The sequence below is a fragment of the Dendrobates tinctorius genome, unplaced genomic scaffold, assembly GCF_039654945.1.
Source record: "Dendrobates tinctorius isolate UK_male_01 unplaced genomic scaffold, ASM3965494v1 ptg000015l, whole genome shotgun sequence".
Taxonomy (NCBI): Eukaryota; Metazoa; Chordata; class Amphibia; order Anura; family Dendrobatidae; genus Dendrobates; species Dendrobates tinctorius.
Window position 1 is genome coordinate 39,906,636 of NW_027361683.1, and position 17,443 is coordinate 39,924,078.

Below are 17,443 nucleotides of genomic sequence, written 5' to 3' on the forward strand. Positions count from 1 at the left end.
AACAAACTGGAGCAAGTTCAGAAAAGAGCAACCAGAATGGTGACCGGTCTGCAAACCCTGTCTTATGAGGAAAGGCTGCAGGATTTGGGATTGTTTAGTTTGCAAAAGAGAAGACTGAGAGGAGACTTAATAGCAGTCTACAAATATCTAAAGGGCTGTCACATTGTAGAAGGATCAACTTTATTCTCATTTGCACAAGGAAAGACTAGAAGCAATGGGATGAAACTGAATGGGAGGAGACACAGATTAGATATTAGAAAAAACTTTTTGACAGAGTGATCAATGAGTGGAACAAGCTGCCACGAGAAGTGGTGAGTTCTCCTTCAATGGATGTCTTCAAACAGAGGCTGGACAGACATCTGACTGGGATGATTTAGCGAATCCTGCTTTGAGCAGGGGGTTGTACCAGATGGCCCAGGAGGTCCCTTCCAACTCTACGATTCTATGATTCTAGTGAGCTGCCACACAGGCAGATCTCGCCAGCGACATCGCAGGGGTAGGGGGTCGCTACTTACCTGTCAGACGAGGCGATCCTGACGTACTCCTTCCCGCGTCCACGCGTTGCTCGTCTCCACAACAGGAAGCCCAGCAGGAAACTGATGACGAGAAACGATCCAGGACGTTCTCGCGCGATCAGCGATAACCAGCGGGGGAGCGGTCGGAGGTAAGTATCAGACATAGCGATATCGCTAGCAATATCGCTATAACGTCACAAAAACCAGTGATGTTATAGCGATATTGCTAGCAATATCGCTTAGTGTGACAGGCCCTTTAGGCAAAGTCAAACTATAGGGAGTGCCCCCTCTGTGGACAGCAGTTGTTAAGGACATGGACAAAAAGGCTTAGTCTGCTCTATGCATGCCTGACCATTTCAGAGGAATCTCCTAATTTCACTGCCAGCATGAGGTTCTTAATTAAATAAGAGGTACAGAAACCTGTTAACTCACTGTCCCATTCACAGCATAGACGCATTGAGGAAAGAAGAAATCCAGACTGTCCTCTTCAACACCTGAGCAGTCTACCGGGTCAGAGGAAGAGGGCCTGTGGGGATCTGACCAGACTTCCATCTCATCTGATAGTAGCGTGAAGGACCGTCACCAGTTTCAGTTCCTTCTAAGGGAAAACACTGAAGTCCATAATAGGTCTGGTAGACCAAAAAGCTAAGAGATCGGCTCAAGACTTCAAGTTCGAAGGCTTTGACCAGAGAAAGCACCGAAACTTCCAAGTAAATTAGCAGGTACAGAACCTCATTAAGAGAGAATGGGAAAAGCCGCTTACAAAAGGACAAGGTATGGCTTTCTTTTAAAAGGAAATATCCTTTTGAAGAAGAAGCAACTTCTTTTTGGGATAAGGCCCTAAACTGGTCGTAGCAGTTTCCAAAATCTCAAGAAGATTCTCCCTGCCATTTGAGGATTTGGGATTGTTAAGACCCATTGGACAGGAAGACTGACCGTTTCCTTAAGGCAGTCTGGGGGTCCTCAGCAGGGACCCTAAGACTGGCCATTGCAGCAACTTGCATGGCCAGATGTCTGAAGGTCTGGCTAGACAACTTGGAGTACCAGTTGGAGCAGAAAATCCCGAGGGATACCATCTTGGTGTCGATTCCAACCATTAAGGGGGCATCGGCATTCCCATCGTATGCCTCCGCAGACTCAGCTAGGTTGGCAGCCAGATCAGCCTTTCTGTTATATGCAGGTCGTAGGGTGGTCCGACTAAAATGTTGGCCAGGGGACATGCAGGTGAAGATTTAGGCTTTGTTCTCTCCCCTGTGAAGGGAAATTCCTGTTCGGGCTGGCCTTCGACAAGATTCTTGAGAAAGCAGGAGATGGGAAGAAGAGATTCCCCAGAGCACCTTTTCCATCATATCGGTGTTCCTTTCGGAAGGGTCGCTATTTCCGCAAGAAACTGCCCAAAGAGCAGGACAAACCGGAAGGACGAACTAGCGGAGGCAGAAGATTCTTCTTCGGAAGACCCTCCCAGAAGACCAAAAAGCCCCCTCAATGACTCGACTTCCCAGGTGGGAGGGAAGTTTTCTCCCGTCCTCCTGGCCTGAGAAAAAATTTTTATCTCGTGCCTGGATCCTTCAGATCATAGGGTCAGGCCTAAAGTTAGGATATCAAGTCCCATCTCGAGCTATACATGGAAACCCCTGTGCAACAGTCTCCTCACAATGGTTTGTGATGGTTTGGTGAGACAAGAATGCCGCCTACCGGAGAACAAAAGGAATATCAAAAGCCTCATCTCATTGAAGGTAGCGAATCTGAAGATGTCCCTCTGGAAAGCGACGTCCTTACTGGGCTCTCTGACCGCATGTATACCAGCAGTCAAATGGGCACAGTTCCATACACGAGACCTTCAGTGGGTGTGTCTTGGAGAACAAAGCGATCTTGCAGGGACGGTTGGAAGGCAAGCTGATCCTTCCAGAGGCAGTGATCCATTCTCTCCAATGGTGGCTAGGGATAGACTCAGCACCCAGGGGAGTTTCCTGTGTAAACAAAATATCCAGAGTGGTCACGACAGATGCCTGTCCCTGGTGGTGCACCTAGACTACCACTGGATACAGGGGACCTGGCCGCAAGAGGAGAGGTTAGCTTCCTCAAACAACTGGGAGCTCCTCGCAGTGGAAAGGGCATTAGACAGGCTGCTGTGTTTACTGTGGGGCCACCATGTGAGGGTGTTCTCCGACAACCGAACTACTGTAGCCTATATAAACCACCAAGGAGGTGCTCGTTCCCGTCCACTACTGTCTGTTGCAAAACTGGTATTTATGCTGGCAAAAGAACACCTCCTCATTATAGGCCTTGCATATCAAAGGAGCAGAAAATATCAAGGCAGACTTCCTAAGCCGCAATCAACTAAGGCAGGGAGAATGGACCCTGACGAGGACAGTATTCAATCAGATTATAGACATGTGGGGTCTTCCTCAAGTAGATCTTTTCGCCTCCAAGGACAATAGGAAGGTCCAAAACTTCTGCTCTTTGATCCCGGGACAGACCCCACATATGATGGATGCCTTCAGGATGGAATGGACCTCTGCACTACTCTGCCTTTCCCCTGGTGTGCCTGATCCTGTTAGTCTTGAGGAAGATCAGAGAACACAGGGCAAGAGTTATCCTTTATAGCTCCCTTTTGGCCAAAGAGACTTTGGTTCTTCTGGTTGAGATCTGTGGGTCTTTCCGGAGGACCAGGATATTCTATCCCAAGGGCCTTTTTTCCTTTCTCAGATGTCCGGGCTGCATTTAACAGCCTGGAATTTGAGGTCAATTTTAGAGGGAAAGGGTTTCTCGGCTAAATTAATTTCTACCCTTCTTTAGTAGCAGGAAGCCGGTAACCACTATGATCTACAGGAGGACCTGGAGAAAGTTCTTATCCTTTTCAGGAGCGAGGCTGGGGGGGGAGAAGTCCCATTAACATCTATCCTGGAGTTTCTTCAGAAGGGGCTAGAGCTCGGCCTTTCAGTTGGCACGCTTAAGGTGCAGGTCTCAGCCCTTGGGGCACTATACAGTTGTGACCTAGCAGGTAATGGATGGATCGCCAGGTTCATCAAAGCCTGTAGTAGAGCCAGATCGGTCCCCATCTGTGGAACCCCTCCTTGGGACTTAAATTTAGTGTTGCCTGCATAGATGGAGAGCCCTAAACTTAAAGCATGGATATCGCTCATCCTGGATGTTTTATCAGCAGACCCTCCCTTACATTCAGGTGGTCCTGGAAGATAAAGTAGTTTTAAGATTAAACTCTGCATATCTCCCTAAGGTGGTTGCAAAATTTCACAGGTCACAGTAAATAGTATTACCATCTTTTTGTCCCAACCTCAGCCATCGATTCATAAGGAGGAGAAATTACACACTCTAGATGTTAGAAGGTACTTGCTGCGGTATTTAGAGGTGACAGAATCTTGGAGGAAACAGAGGGCCCCTATTTGTATCCTTCCTGGGATCTAGAAAAGGCCTTAAGGTATCTAAACGAACCTTAGCGAGATGGGTCAGAGAGGCTATCATCTTTGTCAGTGAAGGTAGGGCCATTCCTGAAAGTCTGAATGCCCATTCTACAAGACCCATGGCAGCATCCTGGGCTGAGAAGGCAAATGTCTCCGTCAGTCAGATTTGTAAAATAGAAAAGTAGAAAGAGTAATTGGCCTGCACTCTGTCGTGTGGTGAGGTGCCGGTGTAAGGGGCCAGATGACCCTTAGTCCATACAGTATAAATTCACCACACACTGTAGTTTTGAGGTGATGCAAGAAAATGTTTATTACAATTGGTGAGAACAAAAAAGTAAAAAATGGTAAAGTGCAGGAGAAATTGCTAGAGCGACTATATTCAAGTGACGTTTTGACCTGTCCCAGGTCTTATTCAATACGTCGCTGTAAGAAAGAAAGATTCATCAATATGTTCACACCGGGATAAAAACAGATATCAGTGACAAATTTACATAGGATAAAAATATTACATAAGTTACAATTGCAAATCTGTGTATATATAAGTATAGCACGCTATAGTATTGTCCATAGACGGCATTGTGTGTGAGAGGTCCGGCGCCTGCGCACTGCAGAATTCTGCTCTGCCCTCAACAGAGCAGAGCAGTGCGCCTGCACCGGAGCCATTACAGGATGGGAGAAGAGGACGTCATCGCATGAAGAAGGAAGGCATCGGACTGGACCGCAATGCCCACCGGACCGACCACCCCGGTGAGTATAATATAACGTGTTTTTCTTATCTTTCAGGTTACATCGGAGGCTTAGCTAAAGCACTACAGAATGCTGTAGATAAGCCCCCGATGTCTATGCCGGCAGCTGCAAGCCGAAAAAAAGGGTGACAGATTCCCTTTAAGGGCGGATCCCTCTCTTGGTGGAGTCATGGGTTACGAAAAAATACATTACTGGTAAGTAATATCCGTGTTTTCAGGTGATCAGTCAACCAACTTTGGCAAAGCAACATTTGTTACTTAATGCAGATGGTGTACAGAGGGAGGCTCCTGCTGCAGCCAGTTGTCCTAAAGCCACACATACAGAATAGTTGATGGGTGAATTACAGGATTATTTATATATCTCAGTTTATATTGCAATATGAAACAAAAGATGATTGGTAGATAGGTGGAGATGAAGGATGAAGTGGTGGGTATTTTTATGCCTTTTCTATGTTAATATCGTTTTAATTAGGTACTGTGTGGTGTTAATTGTCACTTAACTAGTAACCATTCTTTGAAATTAAATTCTGGAACAAAGTTACCTGTCTCAATCTGCCCTTTACACTTCATGTATTACCATTCAGGGTGCTGATGAGGAGAATGAGGAGGAAGAAGATGAAAAAGATAAAGACAAGATCAAGCCCAATTCAGGCAATGGAGCAGACCTTCCCAGCTATCGTTGGACACAAACCCTTTCTGAAGTAGATGTAAGTTGAAGAGGTGTTTTTTTTTTTTTTTTTTTTTTTTTTTGTTTTTTTTATTTGGTCAGGGTCCACTTCTGGAACCCACTAGTTTTCAGAATGAGAAGACAACAGTACTTGTTTAGCGCTAACAATGGTCCCCATAGGCACCTGGCAGTGTAGTAACTGCAGCATGGTCTGATTCACTTGAATGGCACTATCGTACAGTTCCCTGTATAGCAGCACCTTGGTTACTCACCATGCAGGAAGTTTTCAAATGTCTATTGATCATAAGGAATTGGCCTCACCTAGAGGGAGACCATCCCTTTACAAGATGGAAATCATCCAGCAGGTATTGAAGTTGGGGTTTCAATAGAATACTCTTAAAGGCACTCTTGTCAGCACAGAATGACTGTTCAAAACTTATCAACCACTGGAGCATTTGTGAGGTCAGGTATTGATGTTGAATGAGAGTCTCTCTAGTACAATGGTGTTTAATTGGAGTGATCTCCGTGCCTTTATCTATGGAATTTTCTCTGTGCACTGGGGTGCAGTCATACTAAACAGAAAAGGGCCTTCCCTAAACTGTTCCCACAAATGTTGAAAAATACAATTGTCCAAAATGTTCTGGTTTACTGAAGAATTAAGATTTTGCTTACCTGGAACTGAAAGGGCCTAAGCAAATCTTTGACAGACCCCATAGTATTATCCCTTCTCACCACATTTTACAGTTGGCACAATGCACTGAGATGGTTAACGTTCTCCTGGCATTCATGAAACCCAAATTTGTCCATCAGACTGCCAGAAAGAGAAGTGTGATTCATCACTCCACAGAACATGTTTCCGTTGCTCCAGAGTGCAGTGTTGGCGTGCTTTACATCATGCAATCCAACACATTGCGATGTACAAATTGCTTCTTGCTGAACATATGAAAGAATCAGCTGTGATCAGCTGCTGTCCTGTCTGTATACTCTTTTACTTCCTCCCCTGCCCAGGAGCTGTGGCATGATCAGACCATGTTCCTGCACGATCAGACACGGCCATTACACATTACACAGCAGGGGCACATTTATCTCACAAACAGGAATATTATCTCACAAACAGGAATATTTTTTTTTAACATTCTGTTGTGCAAATTATTTTTATTCTAAGATCAATTGATTACAGGGCACTTTGGGGGGAGGGACCCTTCCACCCTTCCCGACATTTACGTAACTGTACATCATGTTTGGGAAGGGGTTCCTGCAAATTGACGAACAGTCGAACAGTTACATCATAGCGATTGTGCAAGCACATAAGGTGTGCCCATGCGATTGCTGCTGGGAGCTCGGCTTAAGTGATAGCCGAGCCTTGGTTGTTTAACCCCTTAAATGCTGCAGTCGGTAGAGATTGCAGTATTTTGAATGGTAGGAAGCGGGCTCTCCCAGGCAATCGGCACCCCCGTGACGCAGTTGCGGGCTACGTATTGTAGACATGGCAACTGGAGGTCAAATAATGATCCTCCAGGTCTGCCAGCTGCGGTGGCCTCTTAGACCAGGCCAGGAGCATGGTTTAAGAGGTATTCTGTCAGTGTTAAGGTACTGTCACACTTAGCGATGTACCAGCGATCCCGACCAGCGATATGACGCGGTCAGGATCGCTGGTACATCTCTAAGTGGTCACTAGTGAGCTGCCACACAGGCAGATCTCACCAGCGACATCGCTGGGGACGGGGGTCGCTACTTACCTGTCACACTAGGCGATCCTGCGTCCTCCCGCCCGGCTCCACAGGAAGCTGACGACGAGAAGCGGTCCTGAACGTTCTCGCGCGATCAGCGATAACCAGCGGGGGAGCAGGTCGTTGGCAAGTATCAGACACAGCGATATCGCTAGCAATATCGCTATAACGTCACAAGTTATAGTGATATTCCTAGCGATATTGCTTAGTGTGACAGTACCTTAACACTAACAGCTATAATGCAGTGCAGGCTTTCAGGATTCTCCTTTTGCCGGTGGCTAGACTGCATGGTCATGTCAGCACAAGTATGCAATTTGTACACTTCTGGCCACATTCTGACTAGACGTGTCCTGCCTCGCTCAATTAATTTTCATGGAGGAAGGTCGCGCATGTCTATCCTGCAAGTGACCATATGTATGTAAATCCTGACCGTGTACAGTGCACACTGAGTGTTCAGAAATCTGCAGTCACAGAATATCTGCAGACTCGTCAAAAACTTGGGCAACCCTTTAAGGCTGTGTTCACACACAGCGTTTTTTTTAGCGTTTTTTACCGCGGTTTTCACTATAAAACCGCTAAAAATAAGCTGCACAGTCATTTCTATGCATTTTGCACTTTGTGTGCACATTGATGAGTTTTTTACCGCAAAAAAAACGCATCGCGGTAAAAACCGCAGCATGCACATTAATTTTGCGTTTTTTTCCGCAGTTTAGGCTTCTCCCATGCTTTTAGAAACCGCTGCGGTAAAAAACGCATCAAAACCGCGCAAAAAACGCACAAAAACCACCGTGGAAAAATAGGTGCAGTTTCTGGGAAGGGATTCAGGTTTTTGTGCAGAAATTTTCTGCAACGTGTGCACTTAGCCTTATGCTCCTAACATAAATAAACATGAGAATCGGTCAGTATATCACAAATAAACATGTACATCCAGGTACCTTATAGATGACGTTGTCTTTGATTGGAGTTGTTCGTTCTTTTCTTCATCTTGTCCAAACACAATGATGACTTTTCTCATCCACAGCTCGTCTCTGCAGACTCCTATCCTCTCCAGTCTTGTGCAGCACGTCCCTACACAATGCTCTTAAAAATAGCAGTGTCATAATACTCCTAAATAAAAAAAATATCTGCCCTGCGCTGAGCCCCTGAATAAATTGCCCCTCACTATATTACCTGCACAAAATGACACCCACCCCACCCCCTCTGATCGTACATGCCCTCCACACTGCCCTCTCCGTTCCAGACTTGGGCCCCTCTTCACACTGTCCTGCCACATTGTGTCCCCACTATGGGGCCCAGTCTCTACACTGTGCCCCCTCCTGACTGTGCACTTACATTGTTCCCTGCACTCTCACTGTTTGATGGACGGGCACACACCCCAACGTGATCACACTGCTGGCGTTGCCCTGACCGGGCTTCAATTGTACTCGTGTCTGGGAGCTGTGGCGGGAGCACATGCCCAGCCTGTCATTAACCCCCCCCCCCCTGTATACGCCACTGGAGCACAGGATATATGTGAGTTGATTGAAAATGTTGTGTATCCCAAAATGCCACCAATAAAAGCTTCACCTCAACCAACAAGAAAAACAAATCCCCACTCGGGTCCAAATTTTTTCAATACAGTGAAAGTTGCTGTTTTTACTGTGGTGTCTTGTTTGGAGGTTTTCGAATGTGTAGGTCACTTTAAATGTGAAGTATAATACATCTTAGCATTTTCATTGACTTATATGAGTGAGCCAGCTGAGATTTTCTGTCTTTTGCCTGAAGTCGAGTGTCACTCTCCTCAAGGAGAAACGTTACCCCTTGGATCCCAATCAGACGCCTCTCACATTCAAACCTCATCTCACACTTTGCACTGATGAGGGGCAGTACACCGAAACAGTGTCAGATTTGGTTTTGGCTTTTATCTGAGGTCATGTGACAAGGCTCGTTAGAGTCGACATTGACTTTTAGGATTGCGACTTCCTATTTGTGGCACGAGTACTAGTCCTCTTCCTGTCTGAAGAGACAATCTGCAGTAAAATACAGTTGAATTGTGCCATCCATTTGGACGAGATTGTTCTGTGCTTTAAGAACAAAAAAAGCACTGTGCTTTAAATTTAAAGCTTTCACTTCTAGCAATGCTATTCACCTGGAGATATATCAGTCATCTGCAGGTAAACAGTATTTAAATCCTGCATAGCCTACATACTGGAGCAGCGGCTTCAGGAAGAAAATGAAGTTTTATCCTCTCTGCATCCTCTCTCTTCCAGTCATCTGGGTAGGGAGCTAGTTTACAGTTACTGTTCACTACATAGGCTGTCGTCACTCCCTGGCATTTTGACAGTCTGCTCAGCAGCATAGGTGTTCAGAGCAGGCTGTCCACCAATGAGGCAGGGAGTGATTTATAGCGTGTTCACTGAATGGTGACAGGGTGACTGTCTCCACTCTCTTCAGTGATCCAATAACTGGAAGGGAGCGGATGTATGGAAAAAATAAAATTTTTCTCTAGCCGCTGTGTCAGCAAGATGACTATACAGGATTTATGGGTTTGTCTGGGCTTGAGACAAGTCTACACTCACTATGTGACTACAGACTGCCGAATTGTGACAGCTTGCAGAGCTCATGCTATCATGATTTACCGATGTGAGACGGTGGTCACATGACCGCTTGTATGTGAATTGCATGCTTGTGGTCACCTGCTGAGTAGACTAATGTGGCTTCTCTAAATTCTGGGCTCGTGAGCACAAATATGGTAATTGTATACATTGCGTAAGGTGACTGCTGCTTTGGGAATACTGGGGAATTGCAGCAGCGTCTGCTGCACACACTGTCCCAATTCTGCAGTCAGATAATCACTTGTTCCCTTCAAGTAGTCCATTTCCTGGTATTCCAATATCTTTGAGTAATTTAATTTGTCTGGGTTTCTTGTTTTACAGTTGGTTATCCCATTCCCTATTTCATTCCGTCTGAAAAGTAAGGATGTGCTAGTGGATATTCGGCGGAGGAAGTTTAGTATTGGGCTTAAAGGTCAGAAGCCAGTGCTTGATGGTGAGCTTTACAATGACGTCAAAGTAGAAGAGTGTTCATGGTTAATAGAAGATGGGAAGGTGGTGACTGTGCATCTGGAAAAGGTGAGCAAGCTGTTACATGTAATGATTCACAAAATGGACTGATCTGCATTCTTATGTACCTTCCTAGCATAGTTGGGACCCTGCATCTAATCCTAGTTCCTTCCTAAGGTTTTGTTTTTTCACGATTCTGCACTTTATAGATTTGAGGTGAACTTAAATGGTCCATACATGGTCCCTTTAGATACATTCCAGAGATTTTTCTTTACTTATTACTGGACTTAAGGACCTCTTTCTTTAGGCACTATAGGGCCTTATAGGGAAGAGCGTCAGCTGTGGATATAAGTGGGGTTACAGCTCTGATTGCTATTGTTTAACCAAGCAGATGACTGTGAGTCCCTAACAGCAGCATTGAAGTGGTTGTAACTGTGGTAGAATCTGTTTGAGCGCCCATCACCACCCCCCTCCAATATTAAAGTATTGCATTATATAGTAGCAGAAATTAAATGGTCAACAGGTTCAAATTCCCTAGGAGGAATAAATCTGTAACCCCTTAGTGACCGAGCTATTATTATTTTTTTTTTTTTAAATATTATCTTTGTAACTTTATGTAGCAATAACTCTGGAACGCTTCAACATATCCCATTGATTTTGAAATTGTGTTTGTTTGTTTGTTTTGTTTTTTTTTTGTTTGTGTGAATGACACATTGTACTTTATGATCATGGTAAATTTAGGTCGCTATGTCTTGCATTTATTTATACAAATATCAGAAATCTGACAAATTTGTAAAAATATACAATTTTTAAAATTTGAATGATTATCCCTTTAACCCCTTAATGTCCAATGACGGACACAGTCCGTCATCAGACATCTCCCCTACTTTGATGAGGGCTCCGGCGCTGAGCCCGCATCAAAGCCGGGACATGTCAGCTGTTATGAACAGCTGACATGTTTCCGCAATAGGCGCCAGTGGAATCGCCGTCCGCCCGCGCCTATTAACTAGTTAAATCCCACTGTCAAAGCTGACAGTGGGCATTTAAATAGCATTTCCAGCCGCCGGGCCGGAAATGATATCATCGCCGACCCCCGTCACGTGATCGGGGGTCGGCATCATGTTGCCTGGACAACCAGAGGTCTCTGAGACCTCTACGGTTGTTCCAGGCATACGGCTTTCAGCGCCACCCGGTGGTCGGCGCTGAAAGCACAGCAGTAAATCTGCTACATATGGGCGATCTGCTCATCGCCCATATGTAGCAGAGCCGATCGGGTTGCGCATGCTTCTAACCTCCTATGGAGGCTATTGAAGCATGCCAAAAGTAAAAAAGAAGAAAAATGTTTTTAAAAAGAAAAAAAATTAAAAAAAACCTAAAAGTTCAAATCACCCCCCTTTCACCCCAATCAAAATAAAACAGTAAAAAAAAAATCCCACATACACATATTAGGTATCGCCGCGTTCAGAATCGCCCGATCTATCAATAAAAAAAAGCATTAACCCGATCACTAAACAGCGTAGTGAGAAAAAAATTCAAAACGCCAGAATTACGTTTTTTTTGGTCGCCAAGACATTGCATTAAAATGCAATAACGGGCGATCAAAAGAACGTATCTGCACAAAAGTGGTATCATTAAAAACGTCAGCCTGGCACGGAAAAAATAAGCCCTCACCCGACCACAGATCATGAAAAATGGAGACGCTACGGGTCTCTGAAAATTGCGCAAATTTTTTTTTTTTTTAGCAGACTTTGGAAATTTTTTTCACCACTTAGATAAGAGAACCTAGACATGTTTGGTGTCTATGAACTCATAATGGCAGGTCAGATTTAGCATCTAGTGAACCTAGCAAAAAAGCCAAGCAAAAAACAAGTGTGGGATTGCACTTTTTTGGCAATTTCACCGCACTTGGATTTTTTTTTCCCGTTTTCGAGTACACGACATGGTAAAACCAATGGTGTCATTTAAAAGTACAACTCGTCCCGCAAAAATTAAGCCCTCACATGGCCATATAGACGGAAAAATAAAAAAGTTATGGCTCTGGAAAGAAGGGGAGGGAAAATACCCCTGGTCGTTAAGGGGTTAATCCAGAAAGTCATACCACACAAAAACATAAATAAATGTAAGTATAAGCTATATTCACCTGTCCCTGCTCCATCGCTGCACGCTGCTGTGCTCTCCTCTGCGTCCTCTGTCTGTGATGTTCAGGTCAGAGGGTGCGGTGACTTAGTTAGTGCACACCGCGCCTTTTGCCTTGCCTGGACAGTCGCTGACAGAGAACCCGGAAGACAGAGCGACGCGCAGCCATGGAGCGGGGATCGGTAAATATCGCCAGTGCCGGGACTCTTAGCCAGCGGTGACACCGGCACCTGTCCCTGCCTGCTCAGGACACCGGCATCGGGCCCCCAGCGACGAGAGGGGAGTGTCATGTGTCTTTATTGGCAGCATATGGGACATATTATTCTATGGAGCATCTTATGGGGGCATTATTAACCTTTGTGCAGCATTATATGGGGTGTATTTTGTATGGAGCATCTTGTGGGGCCATCATGGACTGTATGGCGCATTATATGGGGCTCCTGATTCAATATTGATATTCAAAAACATTTAACCTACTGAAGTCTCAATTAATTTTACTTTTATTGGTATTTTTTATTTTTGAAACTTACCAGTAGCTGCTGCATTTTCCACACCAAGCCTTATACGCGAGTCAATAAGTTTTTTTGTGGCAAATTTGGGGGGGGTTGGCTTAAACACGAATATGTACGGTAGTTTTATTGTGTTAACATTTTAGAAGGTTTAAAAATGTAGCAGTAACTTTTCTTTTTTACAAGGAAATTTCCAATATGTGTGTGTATGTATGTATGTATGTATGTGTGTATATATATATATATATATATAATATATTTTTTTTTATTTTTTTTTTAAAAGGACCTGTTCAGGTTTGAAGTGAATTTGGGATCCATCCTATATACTGGAACCCCCCCAAAGTTGTACCACTTTAAAATCTGCACCACTCAGCGTATTCAAAATTGCTTTCGGGTAGTTCATTAATTCTTCAGATGCTTTTCAGGAATGAATGCAAAGTGGCATGACAGGAATGAGTTTATTTCTCTAATCCCCTCCATGACAGCACACAGGAGGTTGCCTCCCCATCTTAATTAGGGACAGGAAACAAGATGTTAAATAGCCCTCCCCTTCCTCTAATCCCTAGTGTTTTCCTGTCCCTAATCGGGATGAAGAGGTTCTGTGTGCTCCGTGGATGGGGCCGGCAGATCCTGGAGTCCTACCTGGAAGCCGGGCAGCCGGGGTCGATCGTCCCGGACCTTCCTCCCTGGACGCTGCTCCTGCCGCTGGCGGGACCGGCACCATCCACCGGCGCCTCGGCAATGCTGGATGGTTGTAGTTGGGTTGGGGGCCTCCCGTAGCTCCCCAGCCCAGGATCTGCTCCCTCCCCCCCGCGCGCTGCATGCTCGCTTCTAACAGAGTGGCATGCACCGGAAGTGACGTTCACCGCCGGGTCTGAAGGCGCGACGTCACTTCCGCCTTGCGTTCCACAGTGGAACGCACCGCCATCTTGGTGGGAAATTTGAAATTCAAAAATAAGAAAACAGGACGGCGCCAGGAACTGAGGGGGGAATGATCTCATCCGATTGGATGAGGTAAAGAAGCGCTGGATCTCTGTTCTTATTTAAGGACCCCGATGGAAGACTCCATAAGGTAGGACTAACGTCTGCATGATGGATGCGTCTTCCCTGAAAGCTGCTTCTGCAGAGCCCAGCGCAAACCCTGGCCCAGTGAGTATACTTGGAAAAGGTTTTTGGTTCAGGACCAATTCTTAGGGGCCTCTCTCCTTTTCTCTTTCAGAGACAAGGATCCTGCACCAAAAACGGAAGAAAAGCCTATAAGCCGCAAATGCGCCATCTGTAGGAAAAAGCTCCCCTCTGATTACAAAAAAAACCTTGTGCCAGCAATGCACGGGAAAAATCGTCCGGGAGGAACAACCATCCCTGATGGATGAAGTAAGAGGGATGGTGCGATAAGAGATCTAGTCCGTCCCTGGCTACATTTTCCCAGTCATTCGGGGGGGCTCAACCTCAAAGAAGAGAAAATATGCCACTGAGGACATCTCAGATTCCGAACCAGAGTCATCAGTTTCAGCGGATTGGAGGGAAGAGGGTGAATTAACCCCAACCCAGACAGAAGATGATAGGAAATGGTTCTTTTCCTCTGATATGGAAGAACTACTCTCGGCGGTCAGGAACACAGTGGGAGTAGAAGAAAGACCACCCCGCTTGGTGCAGGATGATCTATTTGGCGGCCTGAAGTCTAGGAAGGAAATGGTTTTCCTTATCCATGATAATGTCCAGAATCTAATCTTGGAAGAATGGGAATTCCCAGAAAAGAAGCTAAGTATACCGGGCGAAATGAAAGATCGGTTTCCCCTGGATGAAGAAGCGGCGAAGCTGTGGACTGAGGTTCCTAAAGTAGATATCCAGGTAGCTAGAGTAGCTAAAAAAAACTGCGCTACCCTTCGAGGACTCCTCTCAGCTCAAGGACCCGCTTGACCGAAAGATGGATAGTCTACTGAGGAAGTCCTGGGAAGCTTCAGCAGCTTCCTTAAAAACAAATATCACATCAGCCTGTGTAACTAGAACCCTATACCTCTGGCTTAAGCAGTTAGAGGGGAACTCCGAGGGAAGATCTTCTATCTTCTCTACCACTTCTACAGAAGAAATAAACAACCACAAAAAAGAATGAGTGGGAAAGCCAGCAGAACTAGTGTTAAAAATGGATAGGATACACAAAGGCAACAGGCCGAAATGTGCGTTGGGGAGGGCGTCTATCCTAGGAGCCCAGGAGCAATATACATTGTAAGTCACTTCCGGCATCCTCACTTTACTATTTACTTATGTTGCACTGTCATTGCTTCCTGGTCTTCTGACTTGCAAATTACATATTGACACATTCAGTGTCTTCCATCACTATTGCCTTGTCTGTCTGGCATACCAATTTAGTGACACCTACTGGTTGTTTATACAATTGCACTGCATTTTTTTGCCTCGTGATGCACTTTTTCATATGATGCACATTTATTTATATTTTATTCGGACTCCCATGACAGCACCACGAGAGAGGGGATCCGCCCTATAGGAACAGGAAACCTACAGATACAAAAGGGCGGCACCTCTCCCACGCATCAGTTGGTTTCCTGTTCCTGAGGGGACGGGATCCTACAGAAGAATTGGATCCCAGGCCGGCCAGCCGACACCGGTAGCGAGGGGGTCTCCTACCTCGGCCTGGTTCGGATCTCCTGGAAGGCGCCACGGTGGCCCAGGATGGGTGTCACGGCGGTGGCGTGGACAGCAGGGAGCGGCGTCCGGAGGATGTCCGTCTCCGGAATTAAGCCGCCGCCGGTAAGTATACCCCCCCGGGGATTCCCGGCTCCGGCGGCGCAGATATGTTGGCAGCGCTGTGCAGGGGGCTGCGACCGGGCGCTGCTCCGGAGCTCCCTGGCGTCCCGCGGGGCTTCCGGCGTTTCCGGGGTAGCGGTGACGTCAGGGGGCGGGCGGAGGAGGCGCTTCCGGGTCAGCGCGCCACTGCGCATGCGCGGCGATTCCAAGATGGCGGCGCCCATCGGAAACACCGATGGCGCGGGGTCGGGCGCCAGCTGGGGTAGGGAGCTCCGTTAAGGGGGGGGGGAGGGGCGCGGCATGGATACTGCTGACCGGAGGAGGGGTATTTAGGCGGGACCCGGGCAGGGTACCTTGCCTTGGCCACATTACTACATGCAGCAGTGTGCAGCAGCAGCAGTGGTAATGGAAAGCGATCGAGAGCAGCAGCGGCAGAAGCAAGGGCAGCAGCGGCAAACATCACTGCCGCCCCTGGATGACCTTCGGCAGGTCAAACAGAAAAAGAAAGGGTCCCGTGACAGTAATGCGGGACGAAGTGACCAGTCCACTCGTAAGAGCTCCTCCAGGCAGACAGGAGCATCGACCGAAAGAAATCCCCCTCGTTCTCCGGTACTTGATTGTGGCACTGGAAAGTGATCTTCGTGAAAGTTCACTCAGTGACGGGACCCCCCTTCTGTGTTTTTCTTTTTCTAGGGAAAAAAAGCTACAAGTAAAAATAAGCATAGGGAATGCGCACTCTGTGCATGCCCATTACCCGACGCGTGCCTCAAAAGATTGTGCCCCCCCTGTATTCAGCAGACGGTGGCAGAAGAGTCGCCCGCAGTAGCGGCGAGTTTGAGAGACATTGTCAGGGTAGAAATGAGGGAAACCCTAAAGTCCTTGTCTCAGCCGCAAAGTCTAAGGGGCGAGGTCCCGGCGGAGTCTGATTCCTCGGTAGAGTGGAGAAAAAGCAGAGACTCCCAGGCTTCATCTCCCTCATCCTCCTCAGGAGAAGAGGACTCGGGGCGATTTTGTCTGCCTCTTGACCGGGTAGACAAGCTGGTCAAAGCAGTCAGAGGGACAATGGAGCCCCATTTATCCATGCAGGATGTCATGTTCTGTGGGCTGGAACAGAGGAAGCGGAGAGTCTTTCCGTTAAATCAAAAGATACAGGATCTGATCCACAGAGAGTGGAAAAAAACGGACAAAAGAGGGTCGCTACCACCAGCCCTCAAAAGGAGATACCCCTTCGACGATCCGGCAGTAAGTTCTTGGGACAGAGCCCCCAAATTAGACGCTGCCATTGCGAAGGCATCAAAAAAATCCTCGCTCCCCTTTGAGGACATGGGATCCCTTAAAGATCCCTTAGACAGGAAAGCTGATACTTTCCTGAAAAACACCTGGGAGATGGCGGCCGGGTCCTTAAGACCAGCAGTGGCTTCAACGTGCACGGCCAGGTCCATGATGGTCTGGTTGGACCAGTTGGAGTCACAACTAAAACAGGGTACATCAAGACAGACAATTCTTGGGGCCCTACCGACCATCCAAGAGGGAGCAGCCTTCCTGGCAGATGCCTCAGCGGATGCAGTGAGAATGGCCGCCAGAGCAGCAGGTCTCTCTAATGCAGCTCGCGGAGCCCTGTGGCTAAAGTGCTGGCAGGGAGACATCCAGTCCAGAGCAAAGCTCTGTGCGATTCCATGTGAGGACGAATATTTGTTTGGAACTGTCCTAGACGAGCTGCTTGAAAAGGCGGGGGACGACAAGAAAAAATTCCCAAACCTTTCATCAGCGTCCTACCGTCGCCCATTTGGTAGAAGGAGATTTGGCCAGGGGAGAAGGCGCAACTCTTCGCCTGTTAGAGATCGACCCAGATGGGAAGACAGAAGGAGACGAGGTACGGGCTATATGTTTACACGCTCGTCGAGAGATCAA

General features: G+C 46.8%; 1 protein-coding gene across 2 annotated transcripts in view; it reads left to right on the plus strand.

The window, feature by feature from the left end:
* NUDC (nuclear distribution C, dynein complex regulator) overlaps positions 1-17,443 on the plus strand; it is a 73,965-nt gene that overhangs the window by 24,687 nt on the left and 31,835 nt on the right. For both annotated transcript variants that reach the window (XM_073563954.1, XM_073563961.1), the window contains exons 5-6: positions 5,268-5,390; positions 9,996-10,190. In XM_073563954.1, the coding sequence (XP_073420055.1) occupies positions 5,268-5,390; positions 9,996-10,190 (318 nt within the window). The remainder of the gene's footprint in view (positions 1-5,267; positions 5,391-9,995; positions 10,191-17,443) is intronic.